At 40.2% G+C, this 27,995-nt stretch overlaps 1 protein-coding gene across 1 annotated transcript; it reads left to right on the forward strand.

The window, feature by feature from the left end:
• Positions 1 to 1,498: 1,498 nt before the first annotated feature.
• Positions 1,499 to 27,972, forward strand: LOC118113687 (IgGFc-binding protein). Its single transcript, XM_035163623.2, has 36 exons — positions 1,499 to 1,558; positions 2,445 to 2,495; positions 2,591 to 2,724; positions 3,165 to 3,814; positions 5,663 to 6,099; positions 6,879 to 7,042; positions 7,956 to 8,132; positions 9,487 to 9,706; positions 10,024 to 10,269; positions 10,633 to 10,734; positions 11,547 to 11,694; positions 12,245 to 12,365; positions 12,521 to 12,853; positions 13,194 to 13,365; positions 13,986 to 14,083; positions 14,244 to 14,374; positions 14,716 to 14,885; positions 15,236 to 15,450; positions 15,573 to 15,767; positions 16,604 to 16,792; positions 17,654 to 18,090; positions 18,732 to 18,850; positions 19,537 to 19,733; positions 19,994 to 20,132; positions 20,353 to 20,535; positions 20,640 to 20,785; positions 20,949 to 21,292; positions 21,989 to 22,212; positions 22,518 to 22,659; positions 23,099 to 23,435; positions 23,921 to 24,037; positions 24,502 to 24,603; positions 24,838 to 25,033; positions 25,574 to 25,837; positions 26,414 to 26,556; positions 27,238 to 27,972. The coding sequence occupies exons 2-36, from the start codon at positions 2,447 to 2,449 to the stop codon at positions 27,439 to 27,441; spliced, it is 7,245 nt and encodes a 2,414-aa protein (XP_035019514.2). The 5' UTR covers positions 1,499 to 1,558; positions 2,445 to 2,446; the 3' UTR covers positions 27,442 to 27,972.
• Positions 27,973 to 27,995: the final 23 nt, after the last annotated feature.

The raw sequence follows: 27,995 nt of genomic DNA on the forward strand, positions 1-27,995 counted from the left end.
AGCAAAATGCTGAGTTTTGACTCTTTACACCAAACATTGATTTTAACTGAGAAGTGCTGGCTCAGTGTTTTAACAGGTAAATGAAGATCTATTGATGTTTGGAGCTCAATTCATTCAATAAGACATCTTATATTATACAATATAATTCATCCTGCAGTATTTGACTAATGACAGTTCCTGTAAATGAAACTCACCATGACAACACATCCTTTTCAAGGGCCTGGACTGTCACCGTTGACTATTTTTGCTATGCCACAATGACAGACATAGTTGTCTTTAGGCTTGCGAAAAGTATCTTGTGGGGATAGTAAGTATCTTCTTGTGTACACTATGCACTGGGCTTACCCAACTCCACCTTTATTACATGTTAGTTTAACAGGCAGTCACATTTCTTTGTGATGCTATGGATTAACAGGGTCATTGGTGGATAGAACAAAGGCAAGTCATGACTTGATTTATAAAAAACTAGAGACGATGTATTTACAGAGCAAACAGTTACTGTTAATAAGTAAAACAAATATCTAATTACTTAGCTACAGTAATGAAGTTTGTGATTGACGTAAAAGTTAGGACACTGACCATGAATCTTCAAATGTTAAAGTGAAAGCAGGTCTACAGCAGCGTCAATGGTCAACACTGGTCTACATGTTTGGTTTTTGGTTTAACATGGATATTTTTTTATTTTAAAGGTGTATTGTACCTACAAAACACAATGTATCTTATTGTGTGTTTAACTGATCCAGTATGGTGTCACATGTGGAAAATCAATTTGTTACATTGGCATTTTATTGCCAGTGTGTCTGTTCTGAATGGTTATGACTGTATTTAATATACTTATACACAGAGAAAAGCAAGGTCATCTGTCATGTCATGGTTTTAAAGGGTCCAAGTTTGTATTCAATAAAGAACAATACAGACAATAATAAATACATAGTTAAATAAAGAAAAAGAAAATTGAATAGATGAATAGATAAAGAAAGACGAAAGAACAAAATGAGACAAAACAAGCACAAAATTACAGTAAGAGTAAGACCGTCCAGAAAAAACTGCTTCAACATTGTTCACCACATATATGTACATATACACATATATACAGAATTTCTTTTACTTTTAACATGCCCTTGTGTGCCAATGTCACAATTTGAAAACGATATTCATGAAGAGCCTATATTTGACCTATATTTAGGGGGGGTGGATAACAATAGCACATTTCTGTCACATTTCTTGTTTGCTCTGCTCAGCTAATAGAGCAAAAACACCACTTTAATTATTAGTATGGAGTAAGTAGCAAAGAAGAAATGAAAAGATAAAAAGATAGGAATGAGCTAAGACTGCGGTCCTATTCTTTAGAAAACCATTTAGGATGTTTGATTTAGTGATTATGTTGGCACACTCCTGTCAGACGTTTCACCTGTGTCTTCCCGCAATAATTGCGCAACAAACAAACACGCCTATAATTAAAATGCTTTGCAGTCAATGTCTCTCCCAAACACTCTCCCCAGTATAAGTATCTCTCCATCTTGCCAGTTACCAAGCCTCCTGTCATGGTCAGCTGCAGGTACCGTATGCATGCCTCTGGGGATAATTGTGGTGGCTGGAAAACTATTTGTATAATAGGGCTAAAAATGCAACATGTTGTTTACTTTTGAGTGCTAATTTAGTTTCCAACGCATGGAAAAGATAAAAATATATATATATACTATATATGCTATTTAATTAGAAGTTACTCTTTTTCTCCATTATTATGAAAATACAGAACAGGTTTTATTTGTTATAAACATATAGCACTTCGTCTGAAAATCGGAGTCTAAGCATTATTTAAAATTGTATTGTTTTCTTTTTATGATATGTTTAGCATGTATATGTTTGTGCAGAGTTCTACATCTTTTCTTTTTTCAATGCATTGTAAGCATAGTTATATATTATAACTATGAATTTTTTCTGTACTAATACATAACATTAGCACATTAATATATAATATTACTCTTGTAATAACAATATACAGTGCATACGTTGCTAATAACATGAATTATGTAAATCATCAAAATCACAGCTTTTACTCATGGTTGTGTCAATGTCAGTAATACAATTGTTACAGTTTATGTCTTCTTGGTGCGGCTATTGCTAAAACCAGCTCATTTCAGTTTTTTATCATTATTTACTCTAATCCTAAATGATCTTTGACAAACTGCTACAAAATTGTAATTAGTATCCATCCAATTCACGATTGAGAAGGGTATTCCTAGACAAGCTGTAATTACATGCAACACATCAAATGGGCAACATTGTAATCAAAATGTCACAAGGATTCAAAGGTCAATGTATCTCCAAGTAATCTGATAATCAAGCTTGATTGTATAACATATTTTACCTTTACCTTTTATTCTGAAACACTTTGCCTTAAAATTAGTTTTTAATACTGTGTATGACTCTCTCGCCATCAGCTATGGAAATAACGAGTATCCTGATGGGTTTGGCTGCTGCACTCTTGGCAGGTATTACTTAAGGAGGTCAGACATATATAGACGTAAATAGTATAGTAAGCATTAAGTCTAAATCCTGTAATTGTAAAATCTCTTCTCTTCTCCAGTATGTCATGGTTGTTCAACAGGAAAGGAATTTATAACAACATTTCTTCCTAACTTCCGGCAATCGTATATTCAAAACCGCGAGCTCTATGTGGTTGTGACGGCTCAGGGCTCTGAAGCCAAAGTTAGCATCCAGGTGAGAATACCTACTAATTGATTATCTGTCTCTCTGTCTGTCTGTGGAACGCATATCTGGAGAACTGTTCATCTAAACTCAAATCAATCAAATTCAGTTTTGTTTAATTAAAAAAAATGAAATACTAATAATGTAATGGGGGGGTTTGACATTTTTGTGAACTTCTCAAGAAATTATTTATGTGATCTTTTGAAAAACATGTGTAGTGTGCTAATGTTCATGAACATTTGAAGTATGGTGGATCCTTATAATGATCTTGATGCATCTGGTCTTAATACATCTATGTGCATTATGGCAATAAAGTGGCCATGGCGGAGGTATGCGTTCTCTGAGTTCACTTCGAGTGTTAGTATTTGTCTCATTTGGCATTTCCAAGAAGGTCCAGTTTGTTTTAATGTAGCTAATAAACATTTAAAAGATTTGTCTGTATTGCTCTGCAGGTGGCCTCATTGGGTTTCTCCAGGCAGCTGACACTTTCTGCAAGCAAAAGCCTGAAGGTTCCTCTACCAGCTGGATCTGAGCTGCGGAAGCCGTTTCATAATGAAAACTCTGCTGTTCGAATCTCATCTAGTGCTGAAATCTCTGTGGTCTCTTTCAATCGTCGCCTATATACAGGAGACAGCACAGTGGTTTATCCAAAAGAAGAACTGGGCACTAATTATTTTGTCTTCACACCCACAGGATATTTGCAATTGGACAATCTATTAGCTATTGTGAATGGCGATAGCAACAACCAGATCACTATCATACCTGGTGCTGATGTGTTTCTCACTGGTGGGACTAGGTGGTGGAATAAGAAGGCAGTGACTATTACCCTGAAACCATATGCATCCTACCTTGTGCGCAGTGTTACAACTTTGACCGGCACACAGATTCGATCTCAGAAGCCTGTGGCTGTCTTAGCAGGCCACCAATGTTTGTCGATGAATCTTGGGTGTGATCATGTGTATGAACAGCTCCCTCCAGTGGCAAGCCTGGGGAAAGAATATGTTGTACCCATGAGCAACTCTAGGGCCACAAACACGGCAGAAATAGTAGCTACTGAAGACAACACTGAGGTGACAGTACAAAAGGGACATTTCATCAAACAGTTAAGTAAAATATTATAATTTATAAAAGTTATAAAAGTTTTCTAGAAGAAAATGAAAGAATGAAACTTCTGCTCTCGTCTTTATTCCTGTTTGTTCTCTGCAGAGCAACGTGTCTTTTAAATTCTGTGTTGTCTAAATGATGATCGAGTTTTACATGTTTTTTCTTCAGTTGAGTTGTATTGAGCTCTGTCAGTCATTGAGGTATTTTCTTCCAGATTATATTAGAAAAATGTTATGACATAACTTATTTGCTCTTATTCAGACACATACAGTATTTTCATTGTGTGGAAACTATATATAGAGTGACCCTTAAGGCTAGGAGTCGGTCGATACTGCAGGAACTCTGATTGTGGCACAAAAAACTATAGTGCACATTGTTGACTTCTGCTCACCACTAATCGCAGAGTCCAGAATTCATACTAGTCTATTTTTAGGTTGAGGCAAAAAAAAATATTCGGTTAATGTTAAAGAGAAACGTCAATGTCAATAAGCACACATTATCTGAAATCATGACATCTATACACTTTTCCTAACCTTAACCAAGTGCTAAAAGTGCCTTAACATAACCAAACTTAATAATAATGCAGACACATCACAAAGATTTTGTGTTAGAAGATTAAATAGTGGACTAAAAAATTTAATATATTGTCAGTAAACATTTTACTGATGCATTCCGTTTAGTGGCTTTTCAAACATGCTGCTAGAAAATCTAAACTAGTCAAGATTTTTCCTTAAGAACGTATTAGTTCTGGCAAATTTGTTATGTATACACATAATTTTGAGAAGACAGGGTCACTATTACCAGATCTTATCCACTTTCCCTTTTGATCCGCACAAAATTGCACACACTCATATCAGTCCCCAAGGTTTTAGTTTGGGCTGGGTAACAAGATTTTCCAAGATTATAAGGCAGCGAGGTCAGCCAAGGCGTTTCTAATGCAAAGGTGAACTATGATCTGAGAGAGTCTTGGTCGGTTGAACGAGTCTGTTTATACTGGAGGGGCTTACTTGTGAGTTGCAGCTCAGATGTATGAGCAAGAGAGTTGGCGTGGTATGAGTTAACCAGAAGCGCAGTCCAGTCTGCAGTAAACGCACTGAGGTGCAGGCTTGAATGTGGACAAGTAAGAAAGGAATCCATATTCCAAACAACAGTTGGGTTAACTCCATGACAACTGAGCATAATTTATCCATTGATGAATTCCACAGGACAATTTGTCTTTAAGTAGCCCTTACATTTTTTAATCAAATGCTCCAGATTGATCAACTCGATTCAGTTAAATTTGTATTTGTATAATACATACATAATCTCAAAGCAGTTAACATAGTAAGGTCGAGACCATACAATATTATAGAGAAACCCAACAGTTCCCACAATGGGCACTTGATGAATGGAGAGAAAACATTCCATGTAAAGGAAGAAACCTCTTCTTCTTTTTTGTTTGGTTTAATGGCGGGTGGCAACCAACTTCAAGATGCAAGAAAACCTCCAACAGAATCATAGAATGGGAGAGGCTAAATGTTTTCGCCCAGATTTGTCCCACATTCCACATCCCACACAACCCTCATCTGGCCATAGCCACAAGTTAGCCATAGCAATACCCCATTTGTTTTGGGATATTTGGGCCATTACACATCCATTTTGTTTGGGCAAAAGTTGGCCAGAATTTACATATCATTGTATCATTGAAGTGGCCCACATCTGTATACTATCTCCTTGACTGGCAAAGCTCTAAAATCCATGTAAATTTGTTAATGACTATTACTATAAATGTAACTATGAAAATATTTTTTTCTGATCTACCTGTACTGTATCTAACCAAGTAAATATATTCTGCTAATGCCAACAGGATCCATCTAAGGAAGGCTGGGGACTTCACCTCACAGGGATTTACCTGTTATCATCCACTGTCTGTAAAGAGCAACAAGAAAGTTATGGTGCTGCTTCTCAGCAACAATAAACCAAATGACCCTTTCCTAATAGCACTGATCCCAACGCACAGGCTTGGCACTGATTGGGCAGTGGAGACTGTGGCTCAGTTTAAAAATACCGTCGCTATTATGTCAGAGAGGGAGGGGTCGGGCAGTGTGAAGGTGTGTGTAGAGGGAAAGTGTTTCTCACCCCTGTGGCGTTTTTTCCTGAGCCATAAGCGCTGGGTGTGGTCTAATGTAAATGTGGGGGAAAAGCAGAGACATGTGACAGTGAAAGGTGACGCCCAGATGTCAGTTTACGTCTACGGTGGGAGACACGGGGGATCATATGGAACTGCTGGAATTTGCTCTGAAGGTACACACACAAACTTACATATCTAGATTCCTTTACACACACACACATTCAGCAACAGTATATCCAGATGTCTATGCTACAATTTATGTTGATATTGTTATATATGGACACAAGTACTGGGACACCTACACATTACACCTACAGGGGCTTTTATGACATCCTATTCTAAAGCATTAATATGGAGTTGGTCCACCTTTGCAGCTATAACAGCTTCCACTCTTCTAAGAAGGCTTTCTACAAGATTTTGAATGTCTGTGGGAATTTTTGCCCATTCACCCAGAAGAGCATTTGTGAGGTCAGACACTGATGTTGGATGAGAGGGCCAGGCTCGCAATCTCTGTTCTAGTTCATCCTAAAGATGTTTGATGGGGTTGAGGTCAGGGCTCTGTACAGGCCAGTTAAGTTCTTCCACACCAAACTCACCCAACGAGGCCTTTATGGACCTTGCTGAGTCCTGCTGGAACAGAAGAGGGCCTTGCCCAAACTGTTCCCACAAAGCTGGAAGCATACAATTGAACAAAATGTCTTGGTAAGCTGAAGCATTAAGATTTCCCTTAACTGAAACTAAGGGACTTATAGTCCAACCAATCACAATGTGATTAAATAAAACACCTGAATTCGATGATAAAGAGGTGTGTCCCAATACTTTTGTCCATGTAGCGTATATTAAGTAAAAACTAAAGTAATACAGTTAATCATGACACGATGCAATGTATCCACCAAGGTGCTACATGTATATACTGTATATGAGTAGCATGTGTCGTCTGCATTTCCTATAGATGCCCCTCCGCCTACACAGCCCAAGGATCCCTGTGAAGAGGTGAAATGTCGAGTAAAGGAACGTTGTGTGAATGGTGAATGCGTCCACGTTTCCACAGCAACTTGCCATGCGGTTGGTGACCCCCACTACTTGACATTTGATGGTCAGCGCTATAACTTTCAGGTAAGGTTGGAACTTGACTTATTGGGATGGACTTAAGCTTGACCAGCCATCCCCAGCCATTGAGTATATCTAATTTATACACTCAGGACACACTGAACTGAGACATGCTAATACTTACACTCATGAACTGAGCTTCACAGAGTTAATAAAATGTGCAGTCATGGGGGGCCCCGTTAGCTCAACTGGTAGAGTGTGTACCATAGCTGTGTCTCAATTCAGGGGCTGCATCCTTCGGAGGACGCAGTCTACACGGCCTACAAAGGAGGTGGTCTCCGTGGGCCACAAAGGCCGACCAAAAATGAGATGGTCTGGTCTACAGACGATCTCTTTAATCGGCATAGCCAGCCCTTACTGCTGTTGCCTTGCATCAGAGCTGAGGTTGGACATGCTGAGAAAGTTAAAATTTAAGACTCCTTTGGATGCAGGCCCTGAATTAAGGGTCCTTGTTCTTACCATTACCTCCCCCCCCCCATTCTCATTCTCAGTCTTTTTCCTATCTCTCTCTACTGAAAAGAAAGAGGATAGGATTGTAAAATGACTGTGGTGTTCCATATGAACATTAATAGACATGGAGAACCTGTCAGGAGATACAGGTTCAACACTGTATTAATTGTTTCTACAGGCCCTTTAAACACTGTGTGAAACACATGGTAAAAACATGGTCATCCATTTAATTTCATCCTTTGTCATTAAAGGCGTAGGACAATATGTCCTTAAAGACACATCCGCCAATTTTTATTCAGGGTATTGATAACTAAAATTCACATTTAACAAAATTGATAGGAGTACAGTTATTACATAAGTGAAAGAAAAGGACCCAGGTTCTGATCTAGTATCATATTTAGAGCTCAGTTTGTCTGATGGCTGTATGAGATGATTTGCCACAAATCCTGAACAATAACATGTCTTCCAGGGTACCTGTACTTACATTATGGCAACAGTTACAAAGATGGCGGCCGACCTTGTGCCTTTCACTGTGATGACCAAGAATGACCACAGAGGCAGTGGGAGAGTTTCATTTGTCAGGACTGTAACTGTCAGTGTTCACAAGCAGACAATTATCATCGGCAAGCACAGCGGACGAGCAAAGGTAACAGATTCCCTCACAAGTTCATGTAGCGATTCCCGACCGTGACAAGCAGTGAATGGAACATTTGGAGAGTAATAAACCGAGACGAGCAAACCTTCCTCAAATTTAATTGAAATTGACCTTTAATAATGTTCATGCAGATGTGACTTACATTTAGTCAGATTGTGAAAAATACCTATCAATACAATTTAGAATGAGCTACACACCACAGTTTAAATTCCACAATGTTCCAGAACTGTACTTTTAGGAATTTGCATAACTATAAATAATTTTGAATGAGGTTTTCATTCAACTAGAACAGGAAGGAAAGAGCAGTGTTTCTGCTTGATACTATTATAGGTTGCACATGCAGCCAATGGTGAGCCTTGGTGGTGGTTGCGGCCCCTCTAGAGCTTTTCCTATTCTAAAACCATTAAATGATAGTAAATAATAGTAGATGTACTATTACTGTATACTCGTTTCAAATGGTTTCTAATCCAACCCCCTTAGTCTCTATACAAATTCTACTACACTGCAAAAGGAAATCCTAATTTTATACACAGTAACAAATCAATTTTACAGTACATTCCTGTATTTTTAAATTTTATACAAAATACTGTAAAATGATTAACAACACAACATTTTAAGTGTAATGCAAGTAATGGCAAATTACATGTATTTATTTAGTATTATTTGGCTTCCATAAATTACATTCAATTTCATATAAAATGACAGAAATTATCTTTAATCACATATGTAGCTCGTTGGTTGAAGGTTCATGTGCACACAAACAATTTAATGTTTTTCTTTCTAATTTCATGGTAAATCTTCTTAGATTTATATTTATGTGTACTTAGACATTCAAACTCTGTAGTTCTGGATACAAATATAGAAAACCTTTTCAATTATATCAAACATGATACTTGTGAATTGTGAATTTGTTGGATACAAATCATGTGGTCACATTAATGCCCCGAAGAACAGAGTGTCAGAGAAAAATACACTAAGGCATATTTTACTCTGAGACATTTAAACTCAGACTTACACTTAAAGTCAGTTCTCCCAGTCATCTTTGCTCCTGGTTTCCTCTTGTGTCTGTTCAGTTTAGCTCTGTTCTGTTGCCTTGGCTATGTTCTGCTCATGTATACTCTCCATACTGTTTCCTGTTACTCCATTGCTTTTTCTGTCTGACGTTTGCTCTTTAGGTCCTAGCTTTTTCAAGTACACCTGTTCTGTCCTGCCAATACTGTGAACTTTTCAAGACTTCTGGTTCTACAGCTCTCTCTCCTTTTCAAATAACTTGACCTCATCTTCATCTTATTCAGCATTAAAGGCATACAATTTTTCTTTATTATTGTTCTGCTTTTACCTGTAGGTTAATGACGAACTTCAGAACTTACCTATCAGCTTGTTGGGAGGCCGGGTCACTGTAAAGAGGAGTGGAATCTATGCAGTACTCAGAACTGACTTTGGCCTGACTGTAGTATATGATTGGAACATGAGGCTGCACATCAGAGTGCCATCCTCCTACTACCAACACCTGGGTGGCCTCTGTGGAAACTACAATGGAGACAAGAGGGATGACCTGCCTGAAGGTGAGATGGGGACATAAAACGATAGTAGGAGGAGATATGGTCAGGTTAGGGTTAGGTGCTGGCAGTTGAGGGGGCCTGTCTTATGATGCTAAGCGAAATGCAAATGTCTATAGCATATATATATATATATATATATATATATAATATCTGGATAAGTGTGTGGCCTTTTCCACCTATGTTGGAAATCATGACTTCCAATTTCAAGTTAATATCACCAATGGTTGTTGTGATTTGTGATTTGCTTACCACCTAGTGAACTTCTCACACACCCAGATGTTACGAAATAGTAATCGTAGTTTTCTTTGTGTCTCTTTCAGGCCCCCATCTCCCTGCTGTTCTGAAGATGATCAAGCAGTGGAAGGTGAAAGATTCTGATAGGTTCTGTCAAGATAACTGTAAGGGTAGCTGTCCACACTGTTCAAAGAAGCGACATGCCCACTTCAGCAAGCCCAAATTCTGTGGGATTCTGGTTAAGAAAGATGGACCATTTTCAGCCTGCCACAAACAAGTTGACCCAACTTCGTATCTGGACAATTGTGTCTATGATGTCTGTGTCAACAAAGGTAAGCCAATTATTGAAAACTTTAGGGCATTGTTTCACTACATGGACTTTACTTCATAACTTCGCACTGCAACAGGCAACTGTGTTATGTAGTTGTGAGGTGCCACATTGCCACTGATTGAAAGATAAATTCGTATTTTGCCTTCCGTGCATTTAAAGGATTTTAACTTCTGGATGTTAGTCATGAATCAGGTTTCATGTTTTCTTGTCATCTGGTTGTTAGATGTTTGCACTTTGCTTAACTTTGATGATTGACCACTTGACAGCCTTGTTTTCTGCAAAAAAAAAGAATTATCTCAGGGTTTCAGGATCTACAGAGTAAGATTTCTTGTAAATGATGACATGGTAATGTTTTTGTTTGCAGGTGCAAGACATGTATTGTGTGATAACCTGAAGAGTTACACAGACACCTGTCTGACAGAAGGAGTCAAAGTCAGCCCACTGTGGAGAATGGTTGCCAAATGTCGTAAGTAACTAAGCAAAAATACGGTTACATCTGTAAGTACTATCTATAAAAAGCCACAATGCACGCCATGTTGGGTCTGGCAGCAGGCCTGGAGAAGCTAACCAGGACAGGGGAGTATTCCCAGTGGGCTGGACAACTCTGAAGCGTGATTAACGTTTGACGTCACAAACCATTTAGGTTACACCCATAAACCATACACCCACAAAAAGGGAACATTAAAAGGACAAGATGTGGAGTAAAGAGAAGAAGAAGGAAAGCCTTTACCTCTCTCATCCCATGTGCCAAACTCAGCAGCTTCTTTCAAATGAGCTTGTGCCAGAAGATGGTGGTGATGAGACAGGTTCCCTGCTACTGGCGATGAAGAAGTGGCAGAAAGAGAACCGCCAGTCAAGACCCTGTAGATCCAATACATTAGGCAGGGCCTCAACACCATATGTAACTATTGCATGAAGCAAATTCAATGCCTATCATATGAGGATGGTGCTGGAGAGAAAGCTCAAATAAAGTGTTTTCATGAAACTCTGTATAGCCAATAGCCATGCTGCTGTGTGTGGTGAAAATCTATGTTAAAACAAATTCACACTGTAAACAGTTACTGTGCTGGCAGTCCCCCCTTATGTTACTATGGAATTCGACACTATAGGATGGGAACAATGTGAGTGAAAATAAGTCTGTTGTCTAATTATGGTGTTCAGATCAATATAAATCAACCAAACTGATTCGTATATGTATGATGTATGTTTTTTAATTAGATTTACAGTATTGGTTCTCACAGATAATTAGGATGATGATATCCACTCTCCCCTCCCCAGCCCTTTCTTGTCCAAAAGGTAGCCACTATGAGGCATGTGGTTCGGCCTGCCCGGCCTCCTGTGTGTCCCTGAACAGTGAGGACCAATGTAAAGCCCCCTGTGTGGAGGGGTGCCAGTGTAATAAACAACACGTGCTTAGTGGAAACAGGTAACATATTAATGATGTTATTACTATTGAAAATACAAAGCTGGTTCTTGGAAATGCTTTATAATAGTTTTGCAAAGACAGCCATTAGAAATTAAATACATTTTGCCATATTTATGTTCCATATGTCCCATATCCATACAGCGAAGTCATTGGTTTATATAGTTTCATGTCTGGTTTTGGTGTCACAACTCTGTCATAGAGAGGTAAGTACTTGAAAAGTAGTAAAAAACTAAATGAGCAAAACATTATACTTTTAAAAAACAGTCTTTAGTATAGTAAATAACCTGCACATCCCCCTTTGTTTCGCCCATTACAATGGTCCTCGTTACCACCAAAACCATAACCAGAGGTATAACCATAGGAACAGTTTTACCAGTATCAACGCCCAATAATCACTGTTACAGCAACAGCCTTTCAAGAGCCACTCACGACTGCAGAGGTCATATCATAAACAAATCATAACAACCACTACACCATCATACTGTGGTCACAGGTAGCAGCTGTACGCACTGTTAGAGCTCATTCATATGTATTTATGTGTGTGTTTCAGATGTGTTCCCAAGTCCAAATGTGGATGTCAGTATCAGGGCAAATATTACCCATCAGCCACCACTTTTTGGGGTGACAACACTTGCACCTCCAGGTGTAATTGCCATAAAGGGAAAGCCAAGGTTGGTTTGTGTGACTGTGTGTGCCACATCTATCATACTGTGTGAAATGACCTGCGAGGCATCACCTCTGTGGGTGTGCACACAATTAAATAAATGTTGTGGATAAATGTTTTCACTGATATTCTTTCCTGCTGTGTTCTGTCTTTCTGGTGAAGTGTAAATCATCTACTTGTAAGAAGAACGAGCAGTGTCTCGTGAAGGGGGGTGTGAGGGACTGCTACTCAGCATCCTTTGAAACATGCCAGGCCACTGGTGACCCCCACTACCGAACCTTTGACAGTCGCCGGTTCGATTTCCAGGGGACTTGTACCTATATTCTGTCCCAACTCACCAAGGGATCAGACCAGGATCTGGTCCCATTTCAGGTGCTGGTCCAAAATGAGAACAGGGCACGTAACAAGGCTGTGTCCTACACCAAATCAGTGTCACTTCATGTGTTTGGCAATTTGACCGTCAGCATGAGTCGTGCCAGCCCACGGACAATACTGGTAAGATCCGGCTGCCTAAAGTAAATAATTACTCTATCACTGTGGTTTGTAGATACAATAGACCACTTCAACCAGTGGGGAAAGAACAGAGAAAGACTTCTTCATTTATGTTCCAATAGTGAGTGTGCTGTTGTTTGTGTTGTCACGATCAACCTAAGAACCTGGCAAAAAAATGTATTTTCATTTATATAGAAGTGGGTAATTATTATAGAAGTAAATGTAGCTTACTGTCAATGCTACTGTGGAATGACTTGATGTGTTTCTGCAGCGGCAAAGCGCCAAATTGCAGATAATGTGGTTATAGTGTTATTACATTGAAACCCCCTCCCACCCTACCCAGGTAAACAGTCAGTCAGTGAATCTGCCCTACTCCATGGAGGATGGCAAGCTTTCCCTGTTCCGGCGTGGCTACTTTGGCATCGTGACAACATATTTTGGTTTGACGCTCAAGTTCAACTGGAACAGCCACGTCAGCTTGACTTTGCCCAGTTCATACTCTGCTGCAACATCTGGTAAGTTGGGTGTATGTAATGAGCATGTGACTGTGGTTGTATAAGGCAAACACAAGCAAAGCAAAGCCTTTATACCTAATCATATCCCACATAGCAAAATAGTTTTGGCCCAGATTTGGTCCATGTCCCGTACATCACACATTTGGCCCATGTACCAAGTGGAATGATTGCAAGATCTGGGCCACAAGTAAGCCATAGCAATACTGCATTTTAACCAAAGGTGCAAGAGGTGACCTGAATTAATTTTTTACTCTTTGGGTCATATTCGCCATTCCCAAATATGTGAAACATCTACACACTTCGTCCATCACGGCAGTTCAGGCAAGCATGAGGCAGCTTTGTGTTTATAGGTGGAAATCAATTCTATTCCACGTATTTAACTTACAGACACGATATTTATGTCACGACAAGATAATTCAGAAAGTATTGAGACCCCTTCAGTCTTTGCTTTAAATCTACAGGGTTTGTGCTAAAAGTGAAGCCACTCAGAAATAATTCAGTGCGCCACCAACTCACCATCTGTCCTGATTCAAATTCTTTTCATGCCTCCAATAAGAATGCAACTGAACTGTTAAATCTCTGTGTAACTGCTGTGCTTGTTGCCTGTTTCTCTTTATCAGGCTTGTGTGGAAATTTTAATGGGAAACGTAATGATGACTTAATGAAACCTGATGGCACCCAGGCTGAACACATTCATGCCTTTGGACACAGCTGGGAGGTGAGTATTAGTTGAGACTGGAGGACTCTGGAGAATCTTGCACAAACCTGAAATCGAAATTCTTCCATTTTACTTTTGGGCATTACATTACATTACATTTTTTATTGATTTGCAAGCTACATATTTTAACAGTTTTACCTATAAATGTCATTGTACAAAGACAGGAGAAGACCCTGGATGCACTAGTGACTGTCCTGGTGGTAAATGTCCTGAGTGCGAGCCTGCTCTGCTGCAACGTTACAAACAGGGGCGCTACTGTGGTGTCATAGCTTCCAAGAAAGGGCCGTTCAGGTAGGTTCTTGTGTGGGGAGTTATATGAAGTTATAGTTCGACCAATTAAAAAAATTTAATAACGATTTAATAAATATTTATACCCACATGCACTTTTACAAACTGGTGTTATGTGTGTAATTAATTCTCACAGAGGTTTGTGGCATTAGCAGGTGTGGATTAGACCATTACAAAACACACCTTTGTTTAGTAGGAGCAGGTCACACTGTTCAAAAGAAAACAAATAGATGAAGTCAAATATATGAATCATCAGAACTGAAGGGTTGGTAAACATTTCTATTGAATTTCTCTGTTTGATGAACGTGTGCCCTTTCTCTCTCTCTCTCTCTCTGCCGGTACAGACAGTGTCACGGTAAACTAGACCACACGCCCTTTCTCACAGACTGTGTTTTTGATCTGTGTATGTACCAAGGCCATGCATCCGCCCTATGCAGCAGCCTATCAGCTTTCAGCACTGCTTGTCAAGATGCGGGAGCTACAGTGGAAAGTTGGCGAACCGAGCAGTTTTGTCGTAAGACATCCACACACTGACACTAAAATCACTCTAACCTGGGAGTCACATGGTCTATGCATCCATTCATCCATTCATCCATTCATCCATTCATCCATTCCATTCCATTTATTTATCCATTCATTCATCCATCCACCCATCCATCCATCCAAGAGTAACTTTTTAGACAATGCACCAACCTGGCAACACCAGAATGAGAGCAGGATTGTTGTTGCTAGTGTTGTGTACTACGTCCAGCTGTTGTTGATAAAGAAATACTCCCTTAACCAAAATGTCAGTTTTTGTGTTGTACAAATAAGTCACTTCTGGAAGATTTTATTTTGACTGATTTCCATGTGTCTCTCTTCCAGCTCCATCATGTGGTGCAAACAGTCATTTTGAGATGTGTGCCCCCCCCTGCCAGCAGACCTGCAGTGGTCTCGTGCCCCCTGAGGGCTGTGACGACAGCTCGCCCTGCACAGAAGGCTGTGTGTGTGACGATGGCTTCATGCTGAGTCATGATAAGTGTGTCCCTCTGGCAGAGTGTGGCTGTCAGTACGAAGGACAGTATTATCAAAGCGGACAGGTACTGTGAGCTGCTGCACTCACTGCTGCTACAGCTGCAGCTTATTTTACTGATGTTGCCTTCTCTTCTGCCACTTCTCACTACTACTGCTATTGATTCTCTGCTCTCTCCTGCTTTCTCAGGTGTTTTATCCAGGAGAGTCCTGTAAAACTCGTTGTGTCTGTTCAGACAGTGGAGAAGTAGAGTGTGATCCTGAATTCCAGTGTTCAGCCAATGAGAAGTGTGTTGTGAAAGACGGTTTGGCTTCCTGTTATCCCAAAGGGGTTGGCTCCTGTTCTGTGAGTGGAGTCAGAACAGTCAGGTCATTTGATGGACAGGTAATATTTTCTTAGTAAGACAAGAGTGAACATGTTATCCAGGACAATGTGTGACAATGAAATTACTAATATTCTGAATTTTCAACCATAACATTTTATTTTTTTTAATGAATTGTATAGGTACATTTTATATTTATATTATTATCTATATCAGTAGTGACGTGTCAGATCAGAGCATCTGAATTAGTTGCTACATGTGTCCTGTATCAACACGGATTGTTTCTCATGCAGAATCATGTACTGAAGTTGATGATTGTCATTTTCTGATTTGCTCTCCGTCATCACAGCTTGTCAGAGATGTAATAACAACCCTTTTCATCAATATAATGTTATAATTCTTCCAGACCTGATGTGGTAAAAATTTTGTTTTTAAGAAAAACACAGATGAGCAGTACTTTTGATGTCAACACTTGTAATAATACGTTTTAATTACCTCCTCAACATCCACTTGATTCCCACTTAGCTCCTGAAGGGAGCTGAACTACATTACACGTGTTATTCAGAACTGTCATCCTCTGGCCCATGAGCCAGTAAAGTGTCCAAATGATAATTTTGCCTGTAAATGTTCGATCCTCTGCACGTAAAAAGACACAAATATGACAAAAAGAAAACAAAAATCTCAGGATGAAGAAGCGGTGCACACACTCGAACACATCGATGAAGATGTTAAGAGAGTTTTTGGCGATGACGATGTCGATGAACTGTTAACAAAAACAAATTATTTTGTTACATCATTGACCCTTCTTGGTTAGGTTTTAAGACAAGCAGTGAAAGTTCAGGCATACTGCTACACATCTTCTAATCTCTCCACGTCTCTACCCCCTCCCATCCTTCAGGCATATCCTCTGTGGGGAAACTGTGTGTTCAAGTTATCAGAGGTGGAGAAGACGGAAGGAGAGATGACAGCCTTCTCTGTGTTGGTACAGCAGCAAACCAATAAGGGTGGCAGTGTCAGTCGCAGTGTGGAGCTCAAGGTTTACAATATGGATATCATGATGGAGATTGGGGTTCAATGGGAAGTCAAGGTATGTCTGACAGTTTTGTATGACTTGACAGATTTTTTTTGTATTCCCACAAAGAGTGATAACCATTTTCAATAGAACAGAATTAGAACTACGCAGTGATAACATAGACTCCCACATAGAATTTTTTTTTTGCCAGATTGGCCTACATCCCACATCTTACATATCCAACATCTGGCCCACATACTGCATGGAATGATGGCATTTGGTTGGTTTGCTCCTGTTTGCCAGATCTGGGCCACAATTAAGCCACAGCAATACCACATGTGAACCAAAGGTGCCAACGGTGGTCTAATTCGCTTTGTGCTATTTGGGCCGTATTCATCATTTACCACATGGGTCACTGTAGGTTCACATCCAGATTACATCTTTTCAAAAGCATTGCATTTTGTCAAAAAGGCCCACAATTGTTTTGGGATATTTGCGCCAAAAATACAAGTGGGAAACTTAAGGCTCACATCCATTTTGTCTGGGCCACAAGAATGTCAGAAGTACAGCATCATTACATGAAGTGGCCCACATCCACACATGCTGAAACTTAAGGCCAAATCACACAACAATCGGCCAAGACACTGCATGTGTCTATTTATGTGTCTAACCCTAACACTTAAGTTCACATGGCAATTTTGTGAAAATAGTGTTCTACCTTAAATGAAAAATTGCCCATCCAAATTTCTCTCAATGAAACATTTATGTCAATGTGCTGTAGCTCTTTTTGTCATTGCACATACAGAGATGGACTGAGTGGTGATGGTCATTTTTCAGAAGAGCACTAGCCTTTAGTGATGGACACAGCACTAACATAACCCAGCTCATCTTAAAATACTTTGTGTATGTGTGTCTATGCTCTTCTCTTTGTCTCAGGTAAATGACATCAGAGTTACCCTTCCTGCGTCATTGGTTGACGGAAAAGTGCGAGCTTATCAAAATGGCATCAGCATCATCATCGAGACCGACTTTGATCTGAAGCTGACCTATGACTGTATGGCAGGCGTGTTCTTGCAAATCCCATCCACCTATCACAGCTCACCACGCGGTCTCTGTGGCAACTATAATGGCAACGTTTCTGATGAACTGGCATCATCAAAAAAGAAGCCAGCAGACATGGTGGCACCTTGGGTAGAGATGAGTGACAAAACGCCCTGTGAGACAGGCTGTGGTGCCAGTTCCTGCCCTGGTCCTAATGAAGAGAAGGTCCCAGAAGCCAAAAAGGCCTGTGACATCATCAAAGCCAAGAAGGGTCCATTTGCAGGGTGCCATTCCACAGTGCCGCCAACTCCTGACTACGATGCTTGTGTCAGGTCAGGATATATCTAATATTAAGGAGATACAAGTATGTTATCTTGTTTATGGTCTGTAGTCTTAAGCCTTTTCCACTGCACAAACTCGGCAACCTATAAACCGCAGCTTCCTATGACCTGAACTTCCAAGGTTCTTCCTTTTATTTAACTTTTTTTGGTATACAACTAAAGTATGCAACAGTAGGACAGACAAAAACAGAAGAAGTGGCACAGATGTAGTTATAGATTCTCTTGAGAATCCAGGTCCCTGAAAGGGCTGGCAAAATCTTGTCAACAGTCCAATTGGGAATTTCTGTTTATTTCAGTTTGGTCCACATAAAAATATTTTCATAAATCTACAACTATGAAATATTTCATAAAATAAGTTATTATTTATATTATTTAAAAAATATATTTTTTCATTTCAAAGTGTATTTTCTTTATTATTTAATCCTGAACCCATTAAATCTTGCTTGAAATTTGGACCAGCTCTAATAACGTACACAGTTGTACAATCAGGACTTGTTAAACAAAGTTGTTAGTTTGTTTGTTTTTGTAATGAATAAATTGTAATAAAATGCAACAGCTCTTTAGCAATCAGGATTTTCTGTGTTACGACCATATATGGCGTTTCCTGTAATTGAATGACATTTCGTTTACAGGGAGATGTCCACAAGCGAAGGGGGCATGGACATCCTGTGTCGTCACATCCAGAGTTATGTCACTGCCTGTCAACTAGCTGGCACAAAGATAAGCAAATGGAGGAGCAAGGACTTATGTCGTGAGTCTGATCTGACTCACTGATGCTTGCTGTAATACACTGTATATATTAGTCTTTATTTATATGTAAAAAAAATGTTTGTACATGTTTTACATTCCCCTGCAATTATTGCATGTATGCAAAAGTATTGCATGTTTATTTACAATTACTTGCTGATGTCTATTTTGGACTGCCCTCATGCTGCGGTAACGTCACAAATTCCCCCCGTTGTGGGACAAATAAATGATTATCTTATCTTATCTTATCTTATCTTAAGAATATGTGACAACACATTTAGCCGACCTGAGATATCCAGCAAAGTCTAAGACTATAGGGCAGAAGAAAACATTATCTCGAGGTCTCTGTCTCACTGAGACTCCACCTGAGTCCAGCACCACAGCTGTGTCATCTACACCCTGCAGACAGAACAACTCGCAGCATGGTGAAACGATTGTAGCCCAGTTTACTTTCTGTAGATTGCTTGTCTCATATTAAAACAGAAAATGTGTGAAATTCTTTCATTAGTGCAGATTCTGGGTTCTGCTCCTGATTGTGATTAAATGGGCCAAACTAAAACCAGCAAGTTGTGATTTTCTAAAGACCAAAAATCTGAAAAGTTGCCATCATCAAAAGTATTAATTTTACACAATGGAAATCCTAAGAAAACATCTTATTCCTGCATCTCCTGGCCTTGTTTGTCCTTGCAGCTGTGACATGTCCAACAAGAAGTCACTATGAGCTGTGCTCCTCTTCCTGCTCCTCCACCTGCTTCTCTCTGGAGCAGCCAGAGCCCTGCCCAGTGTGCCAGGAGGGCTGCCAGTGTGACGAGGGCCTCATGTCTGATGGAGTCCGCTGTGTCCCTGTGGAGGAATGTGGCTGTGTAGTGGATGGACTTTATTATAAGGTAACTATCGTCATTTACGTAATCGTCATCGTTCTGGTCAATATTAGTCTGGACCAACATTGCTCTTGAACTGAAAAGCCACAAAACAGCAGATGTCAGTTTGATTGAAACGAAAGTTTCAAATGAAATACGTCAGGAAATAATGAAAGGCAATCATTGATTTCTGCTAAAAGTATACTAGAATCTTACTATGGCAATATTACATTATATGAGTGTGTGTGTGTGTAAATGTGTTCTAAAACATAACTGATTCTTTTTAGTCGGGTGTATCTGAATATCTGGAGGACTGTTCAGAGCTCTGTGACTGTCAGTCTGGACAATTCAGCTGCAAATCAACAAAGTGCCAGGAGGGGAAGGAGTGTCGCAACGTGAATGGAACAATTTCCTGCTACCCCATAGGTCATATACTTACTGCCAGAAAATGTTATTTAAATATTAGCTTACCTTGTCCAAACTGTACCTTTACATTTTTTCTGCCTTTGTGCAGAAATTAGTCCTTCTGCATCATTTGTACCGTGCCTCTACTAATGTGATTTCCTGTTGTTTTACTATTTAGAGCTTTGTAGAGCAACTTAACTGCATGTGGAAATCTGACTGTGTGTGTGTGTGTGTTTTCTAGACCCCTGTGCTGTGTTGACGTGCAGGGTGAAGGAGCACTGTGAGGTATCAGAAGGCAAAGCAGTCTGTATTCCTGATTCTAAGGCCTCATGCTCGGCCTTCGGTGACCCACATTACATCACATTTGATGGATGGCGTTATTCATTCCAGGGAACCTGCACCTACGTCCTCGTCAACACTACAGGTTCGTAAATACCTGCTGTGAGGCATTTAATTGAATCTACAAATCAGCCCAAACTCACATTCACATATGCTTAACATTAACATGAATTATTCTGACCAACTCAGGTCTCGATCCAACCCTGCCAGAGGTAACTGTGACCACCAAGAACGAGTTGCGTGGGAACTCTGAATTCTCCTATGTGCGTTTACTCACTGTGGAGATGATGGGCCACATTATATCCATCCCAAATAATAACAAAGGCAACATGTTGGTGGGTCTTTCTTCAAATTATATATGTTGATTAAAACTGCATCAACTATTTCACTTTTCTGAACTGATCTGTTTGTTTCACAACAAGTTTATAATTTCATTCAATATTTTAATTAATGGAAAACAACTAAACATCACATTTTGTCACTTCCTTCTCTTCTAAGGTGGACGGCATCAAGACAGAACTTCCTGTTATTCTTGAAGAAGGCCGCCTCTCCATAATACAGTCTGGAATCAGAGGAATAATCCAGAGTGATATTGGCGTTGAAGTCACTTTTGATTGGTCCACACTTATCATGGTATCCCTAAGCAGCAGTTACTATGGTAACGTCGTTGGGCTCTGTGGAAACTATAACGGCAAAAAGGAGGATGAGCTGACGGCGGCCGGAGTCACGGCTGTTAATGTGACCGACTGGGCCAAGACATGGAGCGTCGCTGATGGTGACCGATTCTGTTACCATTACTGTGAAGGGGTGTGTCCTCAGTGCTCTGAGGAGGACCGTGCCAGGTAATGTTGACTATTATATTAACAAAGATATCTAACTGATTCCAATTATATAATGAAAATCATTGGAGGGCTGCTGTATAATATGAATTCCATTGGTTTAACAGTGTGTATTTCGGCCCTTGTGGTTCCAGATACAACAGAGCACATGCCTGAACAGACCCACTCACACCCAGCAGTGATGTTGTGTGCTCACATATAAAACCGGCTTGAAATGTAAGCACTGAAAAATCAGTGCTTACATTTTTTGTTACATTTTAGACACAGAAAGAGTTTTCCCCAAAATGGATCCAGTTAATAAGGGCTGAATTTCAATTTCCAGGATACAGCTTATTTAAGATAGGCAGAATAACAGGGGAAGGTATGGAGGACCACAAGTGTCACAGAAACCATAATAAAGCAATTAATTAATTATAGAATAATTGTACATTAAAAACAGGCATTTATAATCTATAAATAAGTAGATTAAATTGCAAAGTACATTTGGACATTTAATGGGCAATAATATAAATATACAAATATAAATCAAGGATAAATAGTTCAAATTAAAGAGTGGTTCGTCAACAAGTACAATTAATACATTCATTCATAAATGAATAAAGCAATATAAAATAAATATTTGAAAATTCAGTTTCACGCATTGCATTCAGGCATCAACTCAATCGATCAACACCTTTTTCTTTGTTCCGTCCCCTCCAGGTTCACTGGTCCAAAGTACTGCGGCATTCTGAGCGATAAGCAGGGGCCTTTCTCTGGCTGTCACAATAAAGTGCCAGTAGCAGAGTTTGTGTCTGACTGTTTGTTTGACGTCTGCATCAATAAAGGACGAACTGAAGTGTTGTGTAACGCCTTGAACGGTTACTTCACAGAGTGCCAGGAAGCTGGAGCATCCATTGAACGGTGGAGACAACTGGCCAGTTGTTGTGAGTTACATACAGTCGATTTATATGGACTGAAAACTACAGACGGACACTTATTTTGATCTGCCATAGTGTGCCCTTGTTAACGTCATAGTGGCGTAAGTGTTTAAATTCAAGTTCTTAGGCTAATTACGTATGTGAATGTGTATTCCAAGGTTGATCAAGGTAGAACTCAGATTTTCAATTTCAAGACATAAAGGCAGGTGATTTATTTGCCAATTATACCCATGTACTGTTCAGCAGTAACTTCTTCCATACCCCACCCCCTCCCCTTTGTCTGTTCTGCATAACACCTGCTGTGCCTCCAGCTGTTGAATGTCCGGCCCACAGCCACTACGAGGTGTGTGGTTCAGCCTGTCCAGCCAGCTGTGCTCCTCAGCCAGTGGCGTGCACCAAGCAATGTGTGGAAGGCTGCTCCTGTGACCCTGGATATGTCCGCAGTGGAACTAAGTCAGTACATTTTCACCCAAGTATTTAAGAGTATATTATTCATCTAACAATTGTTTTCCTTTCACATCATCTCCCTGCGATCAGATGAGCATCATTTTGTTTTCTCTTCATCTCATTTAGAAAATTCTGTAAGTTCTGATTGTACTTATTTTTTCAGAATTGATTTAGCGACAGACAAATACTCAACTTCATCTCCATGAGTCAATAGCTGCGTTTCAATTCAGGGGGTGCATCATTCAGAGGGTGCGGTCTACCCGGCCCATGACATGACAAGAACGTTTTAATACCCCTTTGTTTTTTAGCATGTGTACCCTCAGATGTTCAATTGAGTTGAAGCATTGGACGTCTCGTCGCTTGGTGACATCATTACCTCTTGATATCTTGACAACAACTGTAACAGTGTATACCCGCTGACTGGGGCGGGCTTATTTTTTGTCAGGTGTGTTGTCAAGGAGACGGGCTGTGGCTGTAACTATCGTGACAAGTACTACCAGCCAGGGGTGGTGTTCTGGGCTGACTCACAGTGTGAGGAGAGGTGTGTGTGTGATGTAACGACACAAAAGGTGCAATGTAAGAAGACTAAGTGTCCATCCGGGGAGAAATGCGGCATTGTGAAGGGAGTCCAAGGCTGTTACCCTGTCAGCTTTAAAACTTGCACCGCACACGGAGATCGACACTTCATCACCTTCGATGGACGCACGTTCAATTTCCAGTGCAACTGTGTCTTCAAGTTCGCACATGTGTGTGGAGACACGAAAGGTCTGCAGCACTTTGAGGTGAGCTGACGGTAGAACAACACAGAACAGTAATGTAGCAGGTGACGTTCTCCAGCCAGAAACCGCATGTCCTCTGTACAAAGAATATATACACACCACATTATTAAATCCAATGTGAATGGGTGTTATCATTGCTTAAGGTACATTTAGCTGATAATAGTTTTGTACTGTCACTTCAGTGACATGTAAATCAAGGCCTTTTACTTGAAATGGTCTTTTTACTTTTCTGCTCTGAATAATTATGGTCTCATTGCTGTTACACATGTTCAAGCACACGTTCCTGAGTCAGTCAGTGAGCCGAAAAACAAAGAAGAATCTCATCCTGCACCTGTAAACAACTAAGAATTCATCCCAATGCCATTATCTGTTCTATGTGCCTCCTTTATGCCTCCACTGTCCTGTCTACTGTCCCTTCTTTCCTCCTGTTGTCCCATCGACTTCCTTTCACCTGTCTTCTTCTCTCCTCTTCTTTTGGGGAACTGAAGGTCAACCTGTCGAACAACAACCGTGACAGAAAAACAGCGTCATATGTTAAAGTGGTGACTGTCAAAGTCTATGGTGTCACATACACACTTTCACTGAACCACCCAGATGGAGTACTGGTGAGAGACATGCACACACGCACACGCACGCACACACACACACACACACACACACACACACACACACACACACACACACACACACACACACGCACACACACACACACACACACACACACACACACACACACACACACACACACGAAGAATCATCCAGATCACATACTCTTTATCATTTGAAGCCCTGTTCTATGTCCCTGTTAAACTCAGGGCTTGGAGCATCCATATAATGTTTCTAAAATCTACCGAGAGTTACTCAGGATATTTGTATGTGTTGTCAAACAGCTTGGCTAAAACATTATCTTAATTTTTATATATATTAAATAATGGTAAATGGTCTGTATTTGTATAGCATTGTTCTGGTCTTGATCACCACTCAGAGTCCTATACACTTCAGTTTTTTGCCTCATCTATCTTAGTGGACGACAGGACTAATCCTTTCTCATTTTTCCTATTTTCCACAGGTGGACGAGGTTGAACAGTCTCTACCATTCTCACTCAATCAATCGCTGATCCAAGTTTATCGCAGACACAGACACGCTGTCATTGAGACAGACTTTCTTAAGGTACAACACACACAGCTACACACGTACACCTCTCACACCAGTTGAATCTGAAAACTCCCAGTTTTAACAAGTGTATATTCTGAAACACCACAACATTCCTTTAAATTCATTCATGGTACAGGCATAGTTATCCTCCCCCCTGTTGTTGCCATGGCTGTTATGCAATAATGCCAATATGTTGTTGAACTTTACACAAGTTACAAAACTTTTTCTTTATCTCCCACATTGTTAAAGGTCTCCTATGACTTCGCGAGTGCAGTGAGGGTGGAGCTGGCTTCCAGTTATCAAGGTGCAACCTGTGGTCTTTGCGGAAACTTTAACAATGACCCTGCTGATGACCTGATGCTGACCAATGGGAAATTGGCTTCCAACGCCAATGAGTTTGGAGGTAGCCAATGGCTGGCCAACGTGAAAGGCTGCTCTCCTGAGTGTAAGCAGCCGATGCAGTTTAATTCATCTTCACTACTGTGCCGTGCATCATAACTCCCTTTTAGATATGTACCTTTTTACATAGAGGAGTCTCATGTCTAGAGTCTGTCCATTTTGGGTGAAATTCTGGGTTGGACCTTATGACATTTCTGTGACACTTACGCTAAAAAAAAACATTGGTCTAAAGCCTAAAAGAGCCAGATTAGTTTGAAATGAGTTAGGACTTCTTATGGTGTGGGAAACCTGTGGCTGCTGTGGCTCAGGAGGTAGAGTGCTTCTAACATGAGAGATTCAGAACATTCAGGCATATTGTCATTGACTGTACATTCACTTTTGCAGTTCCACCTTTGCTCATATATTTTTTCAATGCTACCAAACGCATACACTACAAGGCAGTTCCAGTGAATTACTTGCAATCTAAAACTTAAACTTATACTTAGTTACTTACTTATATTTTTATTTATTACTTATTCATATGTGGGCAAACATGTGTCTAATGTTTCTTTGCTTGTTAATAATGTTGATGGTTTTCTGCTCCCAGGTGAAGACTGTGCTATGCCCCTCCCCTCTGACTTCATACCACCCAGATACACATCAGTCTGCAATGTCATAACAGCAAAGGATGGGGCCCTGGCGGACTGTGTAGGCCGCATAGATTCCAGGCAGTTCGAGGACGACTGCATACATGACATGGTGTTTAATAACGGGAAAAAGGGTTCAGCATGTGACATCATCAGTGACTATGTGGAGGAGTGTCAGAGAAACGGCGGCTCCGTGAAGCCATGGAGGACGAAGAAGCTGTGTTGTAAGTATAATGCTTGTGTGTTTATCAGACCGTCTGGTCCTCTCTTCCCTATCGTATCTCTCCATTCGTTACATATATGTATGAGGAATAATCCCCCTGCTGTCAAAGTGCATGGATATTTACTGAAGACATTCTAGTCTACCTAGCCTGGCCCTATGGTTTACCTATAAGACACGTATGCTGGTCATGGAATCCATTGATTGAAAGCTGACAGCCATATGGAGAGTGGAGACAGTCTCTCCTAGAAGTGGTGTTGGATTTATTTTCTCTAGTTGAGTAATGATTGAAAATGTAAACCTTAAGGGAGAAGTTGAAACCCTCATTACCTGACCAGTCACTGTGTGAGTGTCATATTATCAGATTTGGAATATTTCAGAACTGATGAAGAATGCTGGCCCACACAGAAAACATATGAACATTCAGAAAGATGTATTCTAAAAAAGTAACAATATCTTATATGTATTTCTCTGTGTGTGTGTGTGTGTGTGTGTGGGTGTGTGTGTGTGTGTGTGTGTGTGTGTGTGTGTGTGTGTGTGTGTGTGTGTGTGTGTGTGTGTGTGTTTGTTTGTGTGTCAGGGATAAAGTGTCCATCCAACAGCCAGTACAGTGTAACAGCTCCTGGCTGTCTACCCAGCTGCTCCTCTCGGTCTTCTCCGCCGAAGTGTAAAGCCAAACCCAGTGAGGGTTGTGTGTGTAAACCTGGTTCCCTGCTCAGTCAGGTAATCCTCCACACTACCTGCCCTCCTCAACTAACATACAGCTTTATTCTTGCTTCAACTTTCTCTTCCCGATCCCTCAGTGCAATTCCAAAAGTCTGGTTGTTCACATTATCTATGTTAAATGTCATTTTCTGTGAACATCATCACTGTTCTAAAGTTGTTTTAAGGCCCTGTCACAAATGTGAGGAATCTAACTCTAATGGACAAATACTAAATCCCTGTATTTTCAGATCTACCATCATTTGCGTACAAATCACGAGTTTTTGAAATCCAAATTTCGTGAAACTACAGACGAGGCGATCATGTGTGCTTTGTTCTCAGTGGGAGCTGAGCCATCTTGTTAGAAGATGTGAAGACTAGTTTTTGGAAGTTAAACAGAGTGATCACATTTGTTCAGTAACTACAACAGTAGTACATTCGGTTTACTACAAAGTAAAGGTAATTTACAGTCGTAAACTATTTAATACAATAAAATGATCAATGCAGGTCCTTCTGGGTATTTCTTGTTAGCCTGACGTGGAAAGGCTTGATTCTGAGGGGCACTTATTGCCTTAGAGCTATAGTGTTTACACCGGAAAACATTTATTCCAACGTTTTATTCAGTGTACATGTAAATGCTTTAGTGAGTATTGTCAGTCAGAAAGATGTAACTGCTGGTTAATGATGACTCTGACCCTCTAGGATCGCTGTGTGCCACCAACTCAGTGCGGCTGCTTCTTCAATGGTCAGTACTTTGTACATAGACAGTCCTTCTATGCAGACTCTGACTGCCAGCGCCAGTGTAAGTGTCTTGGAGGGAAGATGTCTTGTAAGAACAAACCCTGCAAAAAGAACAAAAAATGTGGAGTGAGCAAGGGAGTGAGGAGTTGTGAGAAAAAGGGATAGAACAGGACACAAACACATGTTCTGTTAATTGTGTATTGTGTATGCAATCAATTCTAATCAGATGTTCTTCTGTGGTGAAACTTCACTTCACTAGTCTAAGATCTCCTCCTTATTGATTCGTAAATCAAAAACAATTTACTCCAGGTTACATAATATACCCTATATAACCTATTATGTACACTAAGGTATATTCAACTAATCATGAGAAGTTAAAACGAATGCAGCCTGATACTACAGCCATGCAATAACACCTCTCTTTATGAGGTTTGTAATCATATTTTAGTAGGAACAGAGAGACATTTGTTTTGTTGAATGGACCTTTTTGAAGCTGTTGAGCTGTACTGCATGATACTGTACTGACATTATTCAAAACATGCTAAATAACAGAAAAGCTCCCTGTGTAACCGCAACACACCTACTGGAACTATGGAACTGCTGTTACTTCTCTCCTGTAAATGTGGAGGATTATATTAATCATCGTCCTTCTTCCTGTTCCTCTCACATATGCAATAAACTCTACAGTGCATTTCAGTTTTGGCTAATGCAGTGTCTGT

The sequence above is a fragment of the Hippoglossus stenolepis genome, chromosome 8 (assembly GCF_022539355.2).
Source record: "Hippoglossus stenolepis isolate QCI-W04-F060 chromosome 8, HSTE1.2, whole genome shotgun sequence".
Lineage (NCBI taxonomy): Eukaryota > Metazoa > Chordata > Actinopteri > Pleuronectiformes > Pleuronectidae > Hippoglossus > Hippoglossus stenolepis.

Coding starts and splice junctions, on each gene's coding strand:
- LOC118113687 (XM_035163623.2), top strand. CDS start 2,447: ATGGAAATAACGAGTATCCTGATGGGTTTGGCTGCTGCACTCTTGGCA. Junction 12,854..13,193: donor CCAGCCCACGGACAATACTG/GTAAGATCCGGC, acceptor CACCCTACCCAG/GTAAACAGTCAGTCAGTGAA. Junction 20,133..20,352: donor AATTTCCTGCTACCCCATAG/GTCATATACTTA, acceptor TGTGTTTTCTAG/ACCCCTGTGCTGTGTTGACG.